The sequence below is a fragment of the Terrapene carolina genome, unplaced genomic scaffold, assembly GCF_002925995.2.
Source record: "Terrapene carolina triunguis isolate 2854851 unplaced genomic scaffold, T_m_triunguis-2.0 Scaffold68, whole genome shotgun sequence".
Lineage (NCBI taxonomy): Eukaryota > Metazoa > Chordata > Testudines > Emydidae > Terrapene > Terrapene triunguis.
In genome coordinates this window covers 66556659-66577021 of record NW_020664419.1, presented here as the reverse complement: position 1 = coordinate 66577021, position 20363 = coordinate 66556659, and the positions used below count along the sequence as shown (strand labels likewise).

The following is a 20363-nucleotide window of genomic DNA, read 5'->3' as shown; positions in this document are numbered from 1 at the left end:
TCATGGGAGTTGTAGTTCTGGAGCCTGATTTACAATGCAGTATATTTAAAAATCTGTATGTTAAACTCCAAAGGAAAAAAAAATCAAATTAAGCAAAGTAATCTATAAAAATAATGCTGATTTATTCTTTGCCACAAAATATTAATCTCTCCCCAATTTATTTATTTTATTTTAAGAAAAGGCTTTTCTGTTGTATTTTTACTGTGGTATTGCACACCTCATGGGCATTAATGGATTTAGTTTCTCAATATTCCTGAGAAGTATGGAATTCCCAAGTATTTTGCCCTAAATTCATACAGAAAATCTGTGGCAAAACTAGGAATAGAAACCATGTATTCTGAGTCTCAGGCCAGTGCATTAACCACAAGACAATCCTTCCTCTTGAATTTATAATCCTTAATTTATAATTTTTGATGTTTACATAATCAAGTTTTAATCTTTCACATTTGAGAACGTAACAAACAATATAATGACTTACAGGGACATTCCCATTCTGGACAACAGCTATCACTGTTAACTTGAACTGGCATTCCTCGAAAACCACAGTCAGGTTTTTCCACGTTCTTATGGCAGTTCCTTGAAACGTTATACAACATCCATCCCATATTAATGCATACATACTGGCTACATCTGTCTACAGGTTCAATGTATCTTGGCTGTTATGTAGAAAGGAAAAATAGGTATGAGCATTGCAGTCTGTATATTCAAAAATTAAATTCAGAGACACGGACAAGAATATTCTTACACCACATGAGTTTAGCTGCAACATGAGCTCCCTGCAGCTTTTGCTTTTGAACATCCAAAAGCACACAGAGACCTATCCATGCCCATTTAAGGTTAAAGAGGTCAACTGGATGCACTAGATAGGTCTCCATCTAGCACCCAAGAATCCACCAAGTTAATATGCTGCATGCTCCTAGGCTAGAAAGGAAACAGACTCCCAATACTTTTCTCCCACATCCCTCAGGACACTCAGTGGTAAATTAGCCACTGGGCCAATGGGGCCCCTGCCCAGGGACCCCAACCCACTCCGCCCACCCGGTGCTCCTGCCAGGGTGCAGGATTGGGACACGGGGGCTTGCCCTGCTCCACCCTCCCACCCAGTGCTCCTGCCAGGGAGCAGGGTCGGGGCACGGGAGCTTGCCCCCCTCTGCCCACCTGGTGCACCTGCCAGGGAGCGGGGGAAGCCTCTGCACCCCGACCCAGCTCCCTGGCAGGAGTTCCCCCCGTGTCCCGACCCCATTTCCCCAGTAGGAGTGCTGGGGGAGTGCAGGGGGACTGCAGGCAGAAGGGGTAGGGAGGGGCCCCCACTTGCTCTGGCCCAGGGCCCCACAAACCCCTAATCTGCCTCTGAGGACACTGAGCAGGACAAGGCAGAAATTTGCCATAGTGCCCAAATACATATACAAATAAATTAAAGATAACCAAAAAGAACAAACAACAATAAAATCAACAAAAACACAGAATTCCAATTAATCCTCGAAACTGTGACATGGTCATGGATCTTTTGCTAAAATTGGGAAAAGGGCTCTATCATTTGAAGACAGAGTAACTGAAGATGTTGGAGGCACTTTATTCTCTTGTGGCTCCTCGTATTTGTTCCAATAACCTCAGAAAAACAGGTTATTCGCCTATCAATGTATTTCCAGGGGTCTGCTTTCATACACCCACAGCACTGGGTACATATATACATACACACACACACACACACACACACACCCCTCTCACTGGAGCATAGGTGCTGGAACTAGAGATGGGGGCGGGGGTGCTGCAGCACCCCCTGGCTTGAAGTGGTTTCCATTATATACAGGGTTTACAGTTTGGTTCAATGGCTCTCAGCACCCCCAGTACACAAGTTGTTCCAGTACCACTGCACTGGAGCCCTGTAGAAAGCATTGGCTATTGAGGCCAGATGCACACTTGCTCACAGTAACCAGTGTTCATGCCCACAAGCATATAAGGAGACATAACCCTGCTTTGTTCCTCAGTAACTTCCACTAATTTAAATTCCATAGACTCCAAAGAAGTAGGGAGGGAAGGTGAGCTGTGCCCATCTCTGCAGGAAATAATTTCAAAGAACTCCATGTCTCAGTAGGGGCACACAGCTCCAATGGCCAAAGTTTTCTAGAGTGTTTCAGCCAATTTGTGGAGTACACAAGTGCACCCACGAGTGTGGAGGTGCAGGCAATCTTCAAAGAAAAATAAAGAGCCAATATAAAGGCCAAACAAAGAGAGAAAAATGAAAGATATTTTATCCAATTTAAAACCTCTCCCATCCCAGTTGGTAGAGAAAAAGCAGATTAAAAAGCAATATACATAGAGTGTACAGTGGGCAGATAAAATTGATCATACCATACAATCTGAGGAAGATGACATCAGTGTATGTATCATTGTGCCATATGAAGCATGGCCAGCTGTAACTGTCATCATCATGTCTGTGTCTGTCAGTGAAGCTTGCGTTTCCACAGGTTCTGTAGTAGAAGACAGCACCTTTGCATAACTGAAATGAGATGAAGCTGTTACAGTGGTGCTCTGCGATTCTCCAATCCCCACTTGCTCTGGTTCTGTTAGATTATAGTAAGGTTTGATTGTTCTCTGTGGTGGAATTCTGGACCAATCTGATAGCGGTACATCTGTGACTTCAGAAATAGAGACAGATTTTCCTGAAGTTATGCTGCTTTGACTGGGCAAGGAAGTAGTCTGAACAGAAGAGAACGTCGAGTGTAGCAGTGAAGATTTCTCAGTAGTTGTAGATTTTGTCTTAGTAATATTTCTTTGTACATGTGAAGTCTGACTACTTTCTCTAGTGTCTGCAGTTCTCCCAATGGAGGTTGCATATTTAAGTTCTGAAGTTGCAGAAGGTGTAATCTTCAGCTCTGAGAATGCAGTCATGGCACCAGTTGTTTTCATGACTATAGTTTTTATCATTTCTTTAGTACTCAGTGAAACTGGGGAATGTGCAGATGTCAGTAAAGTCTTAGGTGAAGGATACATAGGTGTTTTAGAGGTAGCAGGAATTGGCACTGAACTAGAGGCTGTGTAAAGCTCAATATGAGTAACAGAAGATTCAGTGGTTTTTGCAGTAACACTAGGGGCTATGGTGGCAGCAGGAGTAACTAATAAAGTTATTGAAGGACTAACTGATGTTTTCATAGTGACATAAGTTGGCACTAAGGATGTAGTACTCAAAGCTGTGCTCATGGTCAGTGCTGCCGATGGCACTGTGGAGTGAGTGACTATTTCAGTGGGTACAAAAGTTCTTGTTTCAGATTCTGTGGAAGGACTTAATGATGATATATTTGTTCCTAATGATACAGTAGATACATGGGAGGTCTCTGAAGAGGGTGAAGATGTAGTAGTGAATATACTGGAATAGCTTTCCAAAGTGACTTTCGGCGTTTTAGAAGTTAATAAATGTGGTAATGCAAATGACGTTTTAGGCACTGCTGAAGGACTTATGTAAATGTTTGTGTCTAAAGTTAATGTAGCAATACCCGAGAGAGAGGTTGCCAGTTCCGTATGTGGGCTTTTTGAGGTTTCTTGTGTACCCATGGATACAATGGGTGATTGGGTAAGAGTTACATTTGATATCAAAGCAGATGTCCTGTTTACTGTGGGAATCACTGAAGAACTTGTTGTATGGGATGTCATGGCAGAGGTTTGTGAAACAGATGGTCTTGCTGATGACAACAACATTGTAAAAGACAATATAGCTCCTGATAGTTCTCTAGAAGTTAGAGAAGTGTCAGTACTTCGTACCACAGAGGAAGTTTTGAATTCTGAATGTGGACTGATAGGGTACTCTGTTATTTTTGAAGTGGTTCTTGCCATTTGATAAGTAGCTAATGTGGCATTTATGGGAAATACAGGTGTACTGAAAGGGAAGGCTGTAGAACTAATGGATGCAGTCAACCTTTTAGAAATAGTCGATATTGGAAATGCATCAGTGTGTAGTGCATATTTACTTTCTGTTGAGATTGTACTTGTTACAGATACCTCAGAGATTTGAGGAGTGGCTAGAAGAGATACTGAAGTAGTGGAAGGTTCTAAGAAAAGACTCTTTGAGACAACTGTGACTTCTCTCGTTGCTTTGGGCTTGGGGGATGTAATTGGAGGAGGCATTAATGTAGACATTGTGTGTGTTACAAGGGGACTCAAAGAAGACCACGTTGTTCTCATGGTTGTAGGAATTTGAGAAGCAACTGGAGATGAAGTTTCAGTTATTATAGGTGGAATAGTGGAAACAGTGTCTGTGCTTAATGGAACTATATGTTTGGAGGGAGTCACTGAAATGTCCATTGAAGATAAAAATGTAGGTAGTGAAGTTCTAGTTAAAGAACTGGTTGTTCTTAAAGATGATGAAGTAGTTTGGGAGGTGGGTGGAGTTGCCACCAAGTATGAAGCTGTGATTAACTGAGGAGGACTAGTTTCAAAGCTAGTAAATCTAGAAGTAGCCATGGGAGTTTGAAAAACAGTTGAAGTTGGGGCATAAACAGAAGCTGGGTGAACTATAGGTTGAACCATAGTAGACCTTGTTCTTTCAGTCATAGTAGATAGTGGTGAAGTAGATGCAGTTAATATTAATTGTGAGCTTGTAAAGAATGTGGGACTTGAAAAAGATGTTCTTCCAGTTAATGAAGCAGATGAAGGAAATTCTGTGGATGTTTGTGGCAGTTGTGAATGGCTTGTGGAAGGTCTTCTGGTTCCCCAGATCCTTGTAGGTACTTCAGTAGTGACAAAGGCTGGTCCAGGAGATAAACTTGCTAATGCTGTGGAAGAGGATGCAGTTCCTGTTTCAAGTGAAAATGGTGTTACCACTAAGGAAGTGGGCATTGGTAATGTAGAATGTCTAGGAACAGGACTTGCAGTTAGCAGAGTAAAAGAAGGTGTTGATGGAACTGCCATAGTAATGGGTGAGGTTATAAACACTGTCGGACTTACAGTAGGGGATGTTTTTAATGTCGCTGCTGATGTCTGAAGAGTAGCTGGAAAATCTGTTGAAGATACGGGCTTGGGCAGTACAGACAGGCTTGCTGTGCTGTGGGTTACTTTGGAAGATTGCATTGTACTTGAAACAGGTAATGAATAAGTTAAATAAGTAGTTGTATGAGGTGATGCCAGTGAATGAAAGTCTGACAAAGTTTCTGCTGTAGTGTTTGCTCCTCTTAAAGTTGCGTCTATCTTTGTGGTTATTTTGGTAGTTACAATTGTATGACTAGGCTCAGCTTCAGCTTCTGCAGTAACAAATATAGGGGGCAGCTGAGGAAATCTCTCTGTAGTAACAATTGTAGGAGAGATTAATGCAGTGGGCCTTGTCCTCTGGGTTTTTGTTCCAGCTGCCAGCTCTGTAGGTGTCACAGGTATGCCTGGAAAAAAAACATATATTTCACTGTTATTCTGTATTAAAGAAAGAGCAAAACAGCAACATCTATCAGTCACTGGGTAGCAATCTAAATATAAACCAGCCTATTTTTAGACAGCTTAAATTCCCTGAAAAGATAACCACAGTATGCCCCCAAAGACATTGTTTCAGGATATCTGCAGACTCTAGAGGACAACTCAACATTAGCTGCACACAACTCACATTTGTAAGGTTTTCTTCACAAACCAAAAAGCTAGGTTTTTTATTATATGGTAATTTAAAGCTTTTATTCTGGAGCACAATTCTGCAGCAAGGAGTGAATTCTGTAGCAAATTCTGCAAACACAGAATAGTAGAATATTTGGGACCTTAGATTAAAAAAATACAGTTTTCTTTTCTATTTTTGGACAGTAATGCACTATAATAGATTACTTTGTATTAGTAATTATTAAACATCATATAACTAGTTTAAAAATACAAAATACTGAGACTATTTTAAAATGGAAGAAAAATAACTATAATGCTTAATCACAGCATTATCCACAAATAAAGGAATGATGTGATAGCCACATGCCGGCAGTTAAGCATCCAGGACACTTGGCTATTTAAATTCCCCCTCCCTTCAAAAAATGTAGCCAAAGATGCAGGGAGGTTGGCAGTGAGGTACAAGAGGTCATGGTAAAAACACGGGATCGATGTATAACTGGGACAGAGTTGGGCTGAGCCTTTAACAAGAACAAGACGTCTCAATTTAATACAATGGAAGTGACAGAAGAGAAATTGAATTTGTGTTCAACACAGTCGGATGTGGAGGATGATTTTAGCAGCTGTATTCTGGATGGACTGGAGTGGAGGGATGCACGTATCAGGGAGGCCAGGGCGAAGGAGGTAGCACTTTTGCAGGAAACATAAAAAAAAACTTGTGCAGCCACTGCCTGTACAGCATGCATATCCCCCTTCTTCTCCTTCTTTCTGTATATGGGCTTTATTTTCTAGGGCTTTCAATCTGGTTGTTACAGCCTGACACCCCAATATTCACCACTGTCATGTAATTAGGATATGTCTTATATGAAGTATGCCTTGTGAGGTGTCATTCTAAAAGTCTTGATCTGCTAGACAGTAATATCTCGTAGGATTGTATGTGCTATTGTAATTTGTGAAGTTAAGCTATGTATGTGTTGCTGAAACATGTCCTGAGGTTGAAAACACCCACAAGCAGCCTTTCAGGTACGACAGTAAAAAGGCCAAACAATTTTGATGGCTTATTGAGGAAATGCACACAAGCACAAGGATTACCCCAGGAACTGTGTACAACAGAAACCTCTCAGAGATAGCACTACCCAACGGGAACTGTTTGACCCCAGTCACAGCAAAAGAGCTTCCAGCAAGTGGGGAGAAGATATAAAAGGGGGAAAATGACATTGGGGGGGACCTCACTCTCCCTACAACACCACACCTGGAAACACCTGAGGAACAAAGGCTGAACTGTGGGAAGTGATGGTCCCAGGCTAGAAGGATTTTTAGCCTGTGTATGAAAACCTGGGAAAGCCAAGGCAACTTGTGCCTTAAGAATCTGCCAGCCTGTTTGTCTCTCAGAGTAAGAATATGCTAATTAATACCTTACCTATCTGGTGTGTTAAGCTCAGTTTGCGGTTTTTGTTTATTTACTAAGGTAATCTGCTTTGATCTGTTTGCTATCCCTTATAACCACTTAAAATTTAACTTTTGTAGTTAAACTTATTTCTTGTTTATAACATAACCCAGTTTGTGCACTTCATATCTGGGGAGGGGCAAGAAGCTGTGCACATCTCTCTCCACATTGAGGGAGAGGGCGAATTTTTATGAGCTTGCGCTGTGCAGATCTTTCTATACAGTGCAAGACAGTATTATTTTGGGTTTATCTCCCAAAACGGGTGTGCGCATTAGTGCTGGGTGAGTCCTCTCACACAGAGCTGACTTCAGTCTGTGTCTACAGCTGGGTGTGGCCCTGTGTGTGTGTGCTGCAAAAGGCAGGAGAGCTTAATTCAGCAAAACAGGGAGAGGGAATCCAGGCTGGTGGAGCAGGAGAGGCTCAGTGAAACCCCAGTACATCAGGTGGCATCCCGGACAGGGGGGTCCAACCTATCACACTGGTCATGAGCACTAAATAAATTATATAATAAAAAACTTTACTGGTAACTGCAGAAAGTACTTACAGTCTTCTGGATAAACACATTTAAGTGTCACCTCATCAAGGATCATATTTTTAGGACAATATGGTAAGCATCCTTCAACCCTTTAATAAACCCCCCCCCCAAAAAATCACATTAGAAAAAATGGCAAATCTACAATATCTTAGTTCAGTTTGACAAAATGACAGTTTTTAAGGTTCCTTTTTTTGACCCTGCCACACAGAGAATCCTGAGACCCCTCCATTAGTTTACACACACACACACACACACACACACTTCTGAAATCCTGATGCAGCCAGTAGGAGATTGACAAGGAGTCATTCCACATTCATGCTGATGGACCATTACCCACAGATAAACAAACATATATCATGTAAAATCATCTAATGGACATGTGCACACTTGATTTTACAAGGCACAAGAGGCCAGTTCAACCCTGTTATAACTCCACTGAAGTGAACTTTTTGTTGTAAAGATTAGTATATATTATAATATATTATTAAAAATGATAGCGTATACATTCTATATAATAGTATTATATTGGAGATATATAGTTTATTTGGACTTACGGTGGAAGAAATTTACATTCTACTCCTTCAGGATCACTACATGTTTTAAAACAGGGGCTAGCACAAGGTTCATATCTCCATTCACACATCCTCCTGTAAGGCACTGATGCATGGAGATCTGAGAAAGAAGGAAAGCATGGTATTTATAGATTGACAGTCTTTTCTATGATGTATATTACAGTAATAGCAAGTTGATAGTAGAAATGAAGTACAGACTCCCAAAAACTTCCAAATCAATAACAGTGTTTTTATAAGTGAGTATTTAAACCAAGGAGTCCTCGAAAGTTTAAAAATATTGGAGTATTAAAGGAAAAAGGACATATACCCAAATGTGCTGTTGATTTCAGGAACAACACTACTGCCTCGCCCAGCAAACAGAAAAAATATCTATAGCTCACTAAACAATATATGAACTTTTGTCTGCTTGTTATAACACACCAAATTCATTTCCAAAAAATAGGGCTCTCAAGAGATTAAAAAAATTAATCATGATTAATTGCACGATTAATCGCACTGTTAATAATAAAATACCATTTATTTAAATATTTTTGGAAGCTTTCTACATTTTAAAATATATTGATTTCAATTACAACACAGAATACAAAATGTACAGTGCTCACTTTATATTATTTTTATTACAAATATTTGCACTGTAAAAAAACCAAAAGAAATAGTATTTTTCAATTCACCCATTACAAGTACTGTAGTGCAATCTCTTTATCATGAAAGTTGAACTTACAAATGTAGAATTATGTACAAAAAATAACTGCATTCAAAAATAAAACAATGTAAAACTTTAGAGCCTACAAGTCCACTCAATCCTACTTCTTATTCAGCCAATCGCTCAGACAAACAAGTTTGTTTACATTTGCAGGAGATAATGCTGCCCACTTCTTGTTTACAATGTCACCTAAAAGTGAGAACAGGTATTCGCATGGCACTGTTGTAGCCGGCGTCGCAAGGTATTTACATGCCAGATATGCTAAACATTTGAATGTCCCTTCATACTTCAGCCACTACTCCAGAGGACATGCATCCATGCTGATGACAGGTTCTGCTCAATAACGATTCAAAACAGTGCAGACCAATGCATGTTCATTTTCATCATCTGAGTCAGATGCCACCAGTAGAAGAATAATTTTCTTTTTTGGTGATTTGGGTTCTGTAGTTTCTACATCAGAGTGTTACTCTTTTAACACATCTGAAATCATGCTCCATGCCTTGTCCCTCTCAGATTTTGGAAGGCACTTCAGATTCTTAAATCTTGGGTCGAGTGCTGTAGCTATCTTTAGAAATCTCACATTAGTGCCTTCTTTGCATTTTGTCAAATCTGCAGAGAAAGTGTTCTTAAAATGAACAACATGTGCTGGGTCATCATCCAAGACTGCTATAACATGAAATATATGGCATGATGTGGGTAAAACTGAGCAGGATGCAGACAATTCTCCCCCCAAGGAGTACAGTCACAAATTGAATTAACGCATTATTTTTTTAACAAGCGTCATCAGCATGGAAGCATATCCTCTGGAATGGTGGCCAAAGCATGAAGGGGGCAATGAATGTTTTGCCTATCTGGCACGTAAATACGTTGCAATGTCAGATGCAAAAGTGCCATGCGAATGCCTGTTCTCACTTTCTGGTTACATTGTTTCAAAGATTCATAGACTCTAGGACTGGAAGGGACCTCAAGAGGTCATCGAGTCCAGTCCCCTGCCCGCATGGCAGGACCAAATACTGTCTAGACCATCCCTGATAGACATTTATCTAACCTACTCTTAAATATCTCCAGAGATGGAGATTCCACAACCTCCCTAGGCAGTTTATTCCAATGTTTAACCACCCTGACAGTTAGGAACTTTTTCCTAATGTCCAACCTAAACCTCCCTTGCTGCAGTTTAAGCCCATTGCTTCTTGTTCTATCCTTAGAGGCTAAGATGAACAAGCTTTCTCCCACCTCATGAAACCCTTTTAGATATCTGAAAACTGCTATCATGTCCCCTCTCAGTCTTCTCTTTTCCAAACTAAACAAACCCAATTCTTTCAGCCTTCCTTCATAGGTCATGATCTCGAGACCTTTAATCATTCTTGTTGCTCTTCTCTGGACCCTCTCCAATTTCTCCACATCTTTCTTGAAATGCGGTGCCCAGAACTGGACACAATACTCCAGCTGAGGCCTAACCAGCGCAGAGTAGAGCGGAAGAATGACTTCTCATGTCTTGCTTACAACACACCTGTTTATGCATCCCAGAATCACGTTTGCTTTTTTTGCAGCAGCATCACACTGTTGACTCATATTTAGCTTGTAGTCCACTATAACCCCTAGATCCCTTTCTGCCATACTCCTTCCTAGACAGTCTCTTCCCATTCTGTATGTGTGAAACTGATTGTTCCTTCTTAAGTAGAGCACTTTGCATTTGTCTTTATTAAACTTCATCCTGTTTACCTCAGACCATTTCTCCAATTTGTCCAGATCATTTTGAATTTTGACCCTATCCTCCAAAGCAGTTGCAATCCCTCCCAATTTGGTATCATCTGCAAACTTAATAAGCGTATACTTTCTATGCCAATATCTAAGTCATTGATGAAGATATTGAACAGAGCCTGTCCCAAAACAGACCCCTGCGGAACCCCACTCATTATACCTTTCCAGCAGGATTGGGAACCATTAATAACAACTCTCTGAGTACGGTTATCCAGCCAGTTATGCACCCACCTTATAGTAGCCCCATCTAAGTTGTATTTGCCTAGTTTATCGATAAGAATATCATGCAAGACCGTATCAAATGCCTTACTAAAGTCTAGGTATACCACATCCACAGCTTCTCCCTTATCCACAAGACTCATTATCCTATCAAAGAAAGCTATCAGATTGGTTTGACATGATTTGTTCTTTACAAATCCATGCTGGCTATTCCCTATCACCTTACCACCTTCCAAGTGTTTGCAGATGATTTCCTTAATTACTTGCTCCATTATCTTCCCTGGCACGGAAGTTAAACTAACTGGTCTGTAGTTTCCTGGGTTGTTTTTATTTCCCTTTTTGTAGATGGGCACTATGTTTGCCCTTTTCCAGTCTTCTGGAATCTCTCCCATCTCCCATGATTTTCCAAAGATAATAGCTACAGGCTCAGATACCTCCTCTGTTAGCTCCTTGAGTATTCTAGGATGCATTTCATCAGGCCCTGGTGACTTGCAGGCATCTAACTTTTCTAAGAGATTTTTAACTTGTTCTTTTTTTATTTTCTCTTCTAAACCTACCCCCTTTCCCATTAGCATTCACTATGTTAGGCATTCCTTCAGACTTCTCGGTGAAGACCGAAACAAAGAAGTCACTAAGCATCTCTGCCATTTCCAAGTTTCCTGTTACTGTTTCTCCCTCCTCACTGAGCCCTGTCTTTGGACTTCCTCTTGCTTCTAATGTATTGATAAAAAGTCTTCTTGTTTCCCTTTATTCCTGTAGCTAGTTTGAGCTCATTTTGTGCCTTTGTCTTTCTAATCTTGCCCCTGCATTCCTGTGCTGTTTGCCTATATTCATCCTTTGTAATTTGTCCTAGTTTCCATTTTTTATATGACTCCTTTTTATTTTTTAGATCATGCAAGATCTCGTGGTTAAGCCAAGGTGGTCTTTTGCCACACTTTCTATCTTTCCTAACCAGCGGAATAGCTTGCTTTTGAGCCCTTAATAGTGTCCCTTTGAAAAACTGCCAACTCTCCTCAGTCGTTTTTCCCCTCAGTCTTGATTCCCATGGGACCTTTCCTATCAGTAAATAAGAAGTGGGCAGTGTTATCTGCTGTAAATGTAAACAAAACTTGTTTGTCTTAGCGGTTGGCTGAACAAGAAGTAGGACTGAGTGGACTTGTAGGCTCTAAAGTTTTACATTGTTTTGTTTTTCAGTGCAGTTATGTAACAAAAAAAAATCTACATTTGTAAATTGCACTTTCACGATAAAGAGATTGCACTACAGTACTTGTACAAGGTGAACTGAAAAATACTATCTTTTGTTTATCATTTTACAGTGCAAATATTTGTAATAAAAAATAATAATATAAAGTGAGCACTAAACACTTTGTATTCTGTGTTATAACTGAAGTCAATATATTTGAAAATGTAGAAAAACATCCACAAATATTTAATACATTTCAAATGGGATTCTATTGTTTAACAGTGGGATTAATTGTGATTAATTTTTTTAATCATGATTAATTTTTTTGAGTTAATCACATGAGTTAACTGCGATTAATCAACAGCCCTATAAAAAATAATTACATATTTGACTGTGAGTTATGCTGTCAAGGCAATATCCATGACCTCAGAAATAGGAAATCAATAACATCTGGACACAGAGGGGAATAAACACAAAAACAAATAGGGGAAATCAGTACAAATATTTGCTACTATTGATGAAGATGATGCACTCATGTGTACCCCTCTTAAGACAACTAGAACAGAATTGTACAGTATTCTTTGGGATCGTGTACAACTTACCTTCAATGCTAAAGCTACTTGTACGTTTGAATTCTTCTGAATCATCATATTTTGACACTTTAATGCCAGAAGCTGTCAATATAATGAAAAAGCCTTTCTTGTTGTGAAGTTCAAATGCGCTATAATCTGGAATCCAGAGGCCTTGATGGTGGAAAAATGTAGCTCTTCTACGAAATGAAGAATTTGCTGCCCACTGTTCCAAAGTAACAGTTTCATTGTCATGGACATACAGGAAATAGTTTGGTCTTTCAGCAGACTCAAGGGAAACAAGAGACAGAGCTGTCACAAACAAAATACAAAGCAATCAGGAGTACGCTATCACACCAGAGAACCAGAGGCTATGGACTACACATTAGCTATTGAGTAGTTTATGTCAAAATTAGTGCTCATCACAAAAATTCTCCCATTTTTCTGTAGAAAATAGCAATGCTGACCCATAATTCAATTCAGATAAAAATCTGAAAATTCAGCTACATATAGAGCTGACTGAAAAAGTGAAATTCCTTTTTGAGAAAAAGTGTTGTCCCAAAGTGAGATGAGACATTAAAAAACATGCAAGTTTTCACAAAATGGGATTTCAAGAAAAATTTTATTTTGGGAAAACCTAAACAGGATTTTTCTGCCCTCCAGGACAAGCTGCCAGAAAGTCTGAGAGCCCGGTCACATTGCCTCCCGCCACTGAGCTACCAAGTCTGGGAGCCTGAGAGGTGCTGCCCATCCCTGGAGCTAGGGAGAGGCAGAGAGACAGACAGTCCCAGTGCTCTGCTGCGTTCTGACACAAGTTTCATCAAATCTGTGCTATATTCAGCTAAACCCTTCACTCTACCGAATTGGCATTTTCTTAGTTTTACCAGAAAATTTGCCACCAGCTCTAGTTATATAAGCATAGTTTGTCCAAACTTCTTTTGGCTGCAAAATCAGGGTACACATTTTGTGAGAACAGTCTTCTCTCCTGAGACATCCAGTCACAGCCAGAAGTGCCATCAGGAAAGTTGTATTTAATCACTTCTTGTTCTGGTCCCGGACAGATCAAAAGTGAAGAAATCACTTCTCTGAACATTTGAGAAGCTCAAAAAAGACTTGGTTCAAATAACATGGGTAAAAATATGCAGCTTCCATACTTCATCCAAATATTATCTCATCCCTAACAGTAATTTGAAAAATGTCCATATATTACATGGATTTAATTCAGCTTTCAGTCACCTCAACATTTTACCTGTACTATATTATATCTGCTGGAGAATTTCATTAGACTTCATTCATCCTTCTACTTCATCACCTTTCCATTTATTTTCAAATGTCATCCAAAAAGCTTATTTTCTCCCTTGTCAATATATCTCAATTTCTCTTAAACATGATTTGCAATCTCAGGACAGAGACGGCCCTTTTGGAGATACTGGTTTCACAAACTGTGATAGATAGGAGCCCTGCATCCACTGATGTCAATGGCAAATCTCCCATTGAATTCACTGGTGCAGGATATATAAGGGATTGAAAGAAGGAAAAATATTTTTATATATTAACATTTTTGGTTACATAGGTCACTGTTTGAATGAAAGAGAAAGCGTTAAAAATTATTTACACAGTGTGAACAAACAGAAATAGGAAGAAGATATATATATTAATAAGCGTAGCATAGGTGGTTGGTTTATTACTGGGGACACACACACTTTTGGTAAACATTTTTAATATCTCATGTTTCATATTTACCCATGCAAACCATTTCTATTTCTAGTTGCACAAGATACTTAAATTTCCCTTACAAAAACTGTCATTTGGACCTAGCTGCATTTCTAAAATATATTCTTGCAAAATTTAGCATTAAAGCCTTAAGTTAATTTTTCCAAGAGTGTATTTTAAATGCACTATATTTCTTCTTGAAACTGTAAGGAAAAATCAGTTTTGCAACTGGCTATTCCATTCCATGAAGGACAAACTGAAAAAAAAAATCATTGTAGCATACTTTAGACAACTAATAAACTTAGAAATAAGTAACAGAATAACTGATACATATATATAGTTCTAAAACTAGTCTTTGTCATTACTGTAATATTGATTATACTTACATAAGTCTTTATCTTTGAAAAGGCCAGGAGTTATCATAAAACTAAATCCCACATTTTCATATGTACTGATTCTAGGCAAAGGAAATAGCTTTCTGCTGGTAATGTTAGCTCCTATAACAGTATCATTCTGTCCATAACTTGCCAAAATATATGGTCCTTCTCCAAGGCCTAGTGAAACAAACACCGAACAAACAAAATCAAATAGAAAAATCTATTGATTACTTATATAAAAAAGCAAAATCTCAGTTACTTACCACCAATGATTGGTGGCATATATTGCCATCAATTATTTTTCCACACTTGGAATTGTTCACAAAGATAAGAAATCCCAGGAACCATTAAAAGCAGTTCACTTAGAATGGGACCATGTGCCTCAATGTAGTCTCGGGCTAAGACAGCATCTAAGACCAGCATGTCTACATTGCAGCTACATTCACAGTTCAAGTAAATAGATGTAGTTTGCACACTAAAAATAGCAGCATAGTTGGGCGTAGCACAAGTGGCAGCTTGAGCTAGCTGGCCATGTATGTACCTGGGGACTGGATGGGTTTGTACTCAGACAGCCTGTGCTATGTGCTACCCCCAGCCACACCACTGTTTTCAGCAGAGCTAGCATGTGTCTGTCTACTTGATCTTGGAAGCATGTTCCCAGCTGCAGTGTAGACATATCTTATGCAAGAGGTACAACATTCCCTCGCCCCAGTTCACTTCCTGTCCAGAATACAAACACTCTAAACAAGTGAGATGCAAGAAAGACAAGTATGGATATATTCGATAACTACCCTCACTAGTAAGTAACCCAGGTTTGTTCTTCATGAAATTTCCTCCTCTATATATCCCCACTCTTGGTGGTGAACTGAAGGTGTCATATTTACACACAGATGATGAAATATGGAATAAAATATTGAAAGAATTGTAATACCACTATTCCCCAATGGGCATTGAATTTGATCTCTGCATCTATCCAGTAAGGCCAGAGGGAAGTAGACATGAAGTTCCAAGTTGTTGACCTACAGCTGTCAACTACAAGAACACTGATGAGGCAAACATTTGACGCTGATGTTGCTCTGGTGGAAAGGTTTTTTTATAAGGTTTCACTTCTTGCTATTGCTGTGGGTTGCACAAAATGTAATTGACGCTGCTGGGCATAACCACCACGCTCCACACAGGAACAGACTCGAAAAGAGACCAGACAAAAAACAGAGAGATAAAAGGAAGTAAACCAGACACAGCCTGGACAAGCCTGGTGTATGACACTGAGAGAAGTCTACAAAGATGGCATCTGGTTTTGGTGCTGGCTAGCAGGCTTGGGCTGTAAGGAAAGAAATGATCTTTTGTTTTGGTTCCTCCTGTGTTCAGGGAAACAGGACTTCCTACATTTTTTGCAAACAAACAAGATTGCCTCAAAGGTACCAGACTGCATCATCAATTTCTCCTCATAACTGGAACAGCCTGCAAGACCCTGAATTTTTGGCTAGCCACTCAGGCCAAAAAGTATTAACAGGTCACAGCATCACTCACTCAAACTTGGCCTGCCTGTGCACCTCCCTCCATCAGAAGGGAAGGGCAGCCAGGCCAAACCTGAGCTGTTCTGAGATTGTGTGCATCAGTTTGCAGGAGCAAGGAGCCAGGCCCATCCCCATGGGTAGGGCCCTACCAAATTCACGGTCCATTTTTGTAAATTTCACGGTAATAGCATTTTTTAAATCTTGAATTTCATGGTGTTGTAACAACCATGAATATGTATTTTAAAATGGCAAAATATAAACATGTAAAGCCCTTAAGACTCAGTGTTTCTCAAACTGGGGGTCCTGACCCAAAAAGGGGGTCACAAGGCTATTGTAGGAGGGTCATGGTATTGCAAGCCTTACTTCTGCACTGCCTTCGGAGCTGGGTGGCCAGAGAGCAGTGGCTGCTAGCCAGGTGCCCAGCTCTGAAAGAAGTGCTGCTGGCAGCAACACCAAAGAAAGGGTGGCAATATTATGACCCTCCTACAATAGCCTTGTGATCCCCTTTTGGGTTGGGACCCCCAGTTTGAGAAAAGCTGTGTATTTTGTATACTTTTACCTTATAGTATAGGGTAAAAGTACACAAAAGACCAGATATCACGATCTGTGATGCATTTTTCACAGCTGTGAATTTGGTAGGGCCCTACCCATGGGATAGGAGCAGCTGCTGCCAGGTGAGTGTTCTTGTTTTATATGTTATTTTTCATTTTATTTTTTGTGTTATTTCATGTTTGTGAAGAACATAAGGACTCTAGCTATAATCTAGTGCGATGGATCTGCTAAGGAGGCACTACAACTCCCACTAACCCCCTTCCCTACTGCATATCCCTTTCCCCTGGTCAGGTAAGAAGAAGGTTCTGACACAGGCGATGGATGGGCTCTGTGTGGGGAGTGGCAGTCAAACCAGAGAAGCTGCCAGGGGTATGGACCCCAGCTGGGTCCTGCTGCCAAAACAGGCGTGAGCTGCCCACTCCCCTCAGTGAGTCACTGTGCGTTTACTTTTGTTTTCTTGTAACCAATTCTGACTTTTATGTCTCATTACCTCTAAACACTTAAAATCTATCTTTGTGTAGTTAATAAACTTGTTTTATTATTTTACCTAGACCAGTGTGTTTGGGAAACTCCATTGGAGATAACAGGATTTGTGCATATCATTTTCTAGTAATAAAATGACGGACTTCATATGAGCTTGTGTTGTCCAAGAGAGGGCTGGGCAGTATAAGACGCACATTTTGGTGAGGAAATCCGGGACTGGAAATTTGCTGGTGTTGCTCTGCAGAGTGGCTGGCTATAGCACTCATACAGTATAACTGGGAGTAATTTACATGCTGGAGGCTGTGTGTGAGCAGACCAAGAGTGGTTGCTCTCACAGTGAAGCAGTGTAAAAGGCATCCCCGGTTGGAGAGTTGAGGTGACACAGCTGTTCAACAGTCCAGATGGTATTCTGGGTAATGACACACCATTATGCAATGATACCACTGGATCTAGCCAAGATTTCAATGTTTGTGTAATGTCTTGGTTCCAGGATCCAAGAAGCATGCCATGCAGTTCTAAGAAATGAAGTCATGAAGGTGAAGTTTGTTATGAATATTTCTGTCATTTTAAGGAGCCATTCTTGAAAGTACCAAGACTATATTTTCACAGAAAATATCTGTTATCCTATTAATATTAATATGAAGTAAACTGATAAGCCCCAATCTTGCATTTTACAATGCACTACCAGAGCCCCACTGATGTTAACATGGCTCTGCATGGGTGCAGCAGTCCACCTGTGCATTGCAACTTGCAGGATCAGGGCTATTAGATTTTTAAACCGGAAGGGAACAATATTATCATCCAGCATAATGTAGATCACAGAATATCACCCAGCAGAAACACCAGCAATAAAATAAACAGGACATAAACCAAGCTAACATAGTGCAAGCAGGTGATTTAGTAGAACCTCTCAATGAGTCAGAGCAATTCCTGTCTGGATGCACCCATGTACAAAAACTTTTATAACGAGGAAATAATTACTAAGAGTGAGAACTATTCAGAAAGCTTATAACAAGCTCAGATCTCCAGTTTTGCTATAATTCACACTGAATCAATTATCTTTTTAGATTCATTTTAATACAGTAACATTAGCGATGCAATATATAGTGATACTATTCATTTTGTAAGAAACACAATTATAATTTCACTGTCTACAAAGTCAGTTGACTGCGGTGAAGGTTAAAATGGTAATAAGTATATATAACAACATCAAACACACAGCTTGTACACTAATGTGTCAGTAGTTTGAATCCCTTGAATAGTATGCAAAAACAATGAGGAGTCCTTGTGGCACCTTAGAGACTAACTAATATGCTTGTCAAAAAAGCTTTCATGGCTTTCATATGAGAGAAATCCCATGAAATAGATGGGACATGTAGAGAAAAAATATTGTTAGATATCTTTCGTAATGGAGTAAGCTGTAGAGGAGGGGAAGATTTTTAGGTTCATCTATAAATCTGGTGTGAGCCCTTGCAAATATTATATAGGCCAAAGCTACTTTGAACTCAGCAGCCTGACCCACACTTTTCTGATTAAAAGACCATGGCAAGTACACAAGACAAAGGCGCATGCACACACATATACAGATGCTTGTTTCCAGTGAAATGTTACAGTCTGCCTCTAGTTCAGGCTGGTGAGACAGGGAAAAAGCCTGCCTCGGAATAAGGGATCAGATTACAAGAGAGCAGTACAATTTAGGGGACCAGATGTCCCGATTTTATAGGGACAGTCACGATTTTTGGAGCTTTTTCTTACATAGGCACCTATTACCCCACACCACCATCCTGATTTTTCACACTTGCTATCTGGTCACCCTAGTACAATTACATCATGATATTAGCATGGAAGGGCAAATATTGAAAAGGACATGCAATATTTCTGGCTAACGTATGTCACTGCTGCCTTCTAATGGTTGAGAATGTCTAATGTACTCAAGAATTTGTTACTATGCAATCCAACTGCAGGGCCTAGAGGCCCAGAAAGGAGACAACCTCTAGGACCACTACAGTTAACAGAGATTTTTCTTTGCTATGGTGGAGGGCTGTGTTTTTACAGCAGGATGTCTCAAGTTACATCCCAGATGACAGACACAAGTGGTTTAGCTAATCACTGTGAGGCCTGTATCCATGTAACCATTGTCTCAGTACCCTTGGAAGTCCCGCAGGTGTCAGTTTGCTAACTAGCTGAGCTGCTGGTGCATAGTTCAAGACATCTTACACGTTCATGGAACAGAAATATTGAAAAACCATTAACTTCCACTAACCAGAGAAATATCAAGCCATCCTGACTTGGGAAGGATTTGGCCTCCTACATACATATAAATCTTGGCTATACTAGAGAAAGCAAGGTTTGAAAAACATTTTTAAAATTTGTTTTCAAAAATCATGCCCAAGCCCTGGCCATAACAGCAGCTAAATCCTGCACAAAACTAATTGAGAGGGTAACCATATTTAAACTCTTGTTTCAAAATATGGTTCCTTCTAGCATATAGAGGGTCATATGGTATGGCAAGAAACAGTGTGGATTATAATGATAAAAATGCTCATAAAGCTATTTTGAGAGATGAGGATGCATCCAATAGAGAAATATTTTTCTTTACATAAATACTACGTACCTTGGTTGTAATATTCACAATTATAAGCTGAAAGAGAACAAAATAGATACAGCATTAAACGCCATCAACAAAATTCATATCTGTTAACAATGAGTCACCATAAATCAAGGTCACAGCATGGTAATTCACTTTGATCTAAGAAAGTTTTGTTTTCCTTAATGTGTTTCAATTAGTGGATCTATTTCCATAGGATATCATTAATAGACAAACATCTGTATTCAATTGGAAGTGTCAGCACTGCTGTTTTAAAGCACCAAATACCCATTACTGAATCATCCATTGAAGAACACTTTTTTCATAGTGAAGTTAGATGTAAAATATGTCAAATCTGATGGCAAACTCACAATGAGAGTTTGAAAGTAGCATACTCTAATATGGAGGCTACTTTAAGGACAAAGGTATACATAAGAACAGCCATACTGGGTCAGACCAAAGGTCCATTTAGCCCAGTATCCTGTCTTCCGACAGTGGCCAATACCAGGTGTCCCAGAGGGAATGAATAGAACAGGTAATCATCAAGTGATCCATCCACTGTCACCAGGGCTGGATTAAC

At 39.8% G+C, this 20363-nt stretch overlaps 1 protein-coding gene across 1 annotated transcript in view; it reads right to left on the bottom strand.

Moving 5' to 3' along the window:
• The window catches only part of OTOGL (otogelin like), a 143951-nt gene that overhangs the window by 46178 nt on the left and 77410 nt on the right, over nucleotides 1–20363 (bottom strand). The window contains exons 31-37 of the mRNA XM_026648946.1: nucleotides 19811–19837; nucleotides 14654–14821; nucleotides 12588–12866; nucleotides 8102–8219; nucleotides 7557–7636; nucleotides 2353–5366; nucleotides 479–656 (exon numbers count right to left, since the gene is read on the bottom strand). Coding sequence (XP_026504731.1) covers nucleotides 479–656; nucleotides 2353–5366; nucleotides 7557–7636; nucleotides 8102–8219; nucleotides 12588–12866; nucleotides 14654–14821; nucleotides 19811–19837 — 3864 coding nt within the window. The remainder of the gene's footprint in view (nucleotides 1–478; nucleotides 657–2352; nucleotides 5367–7556; nucleotides 7637–8101; nucleotides 8220–12587; nucleotides 12867–14653; nucleotides 14822–19810; nucleotides 19838–20363) is intronic.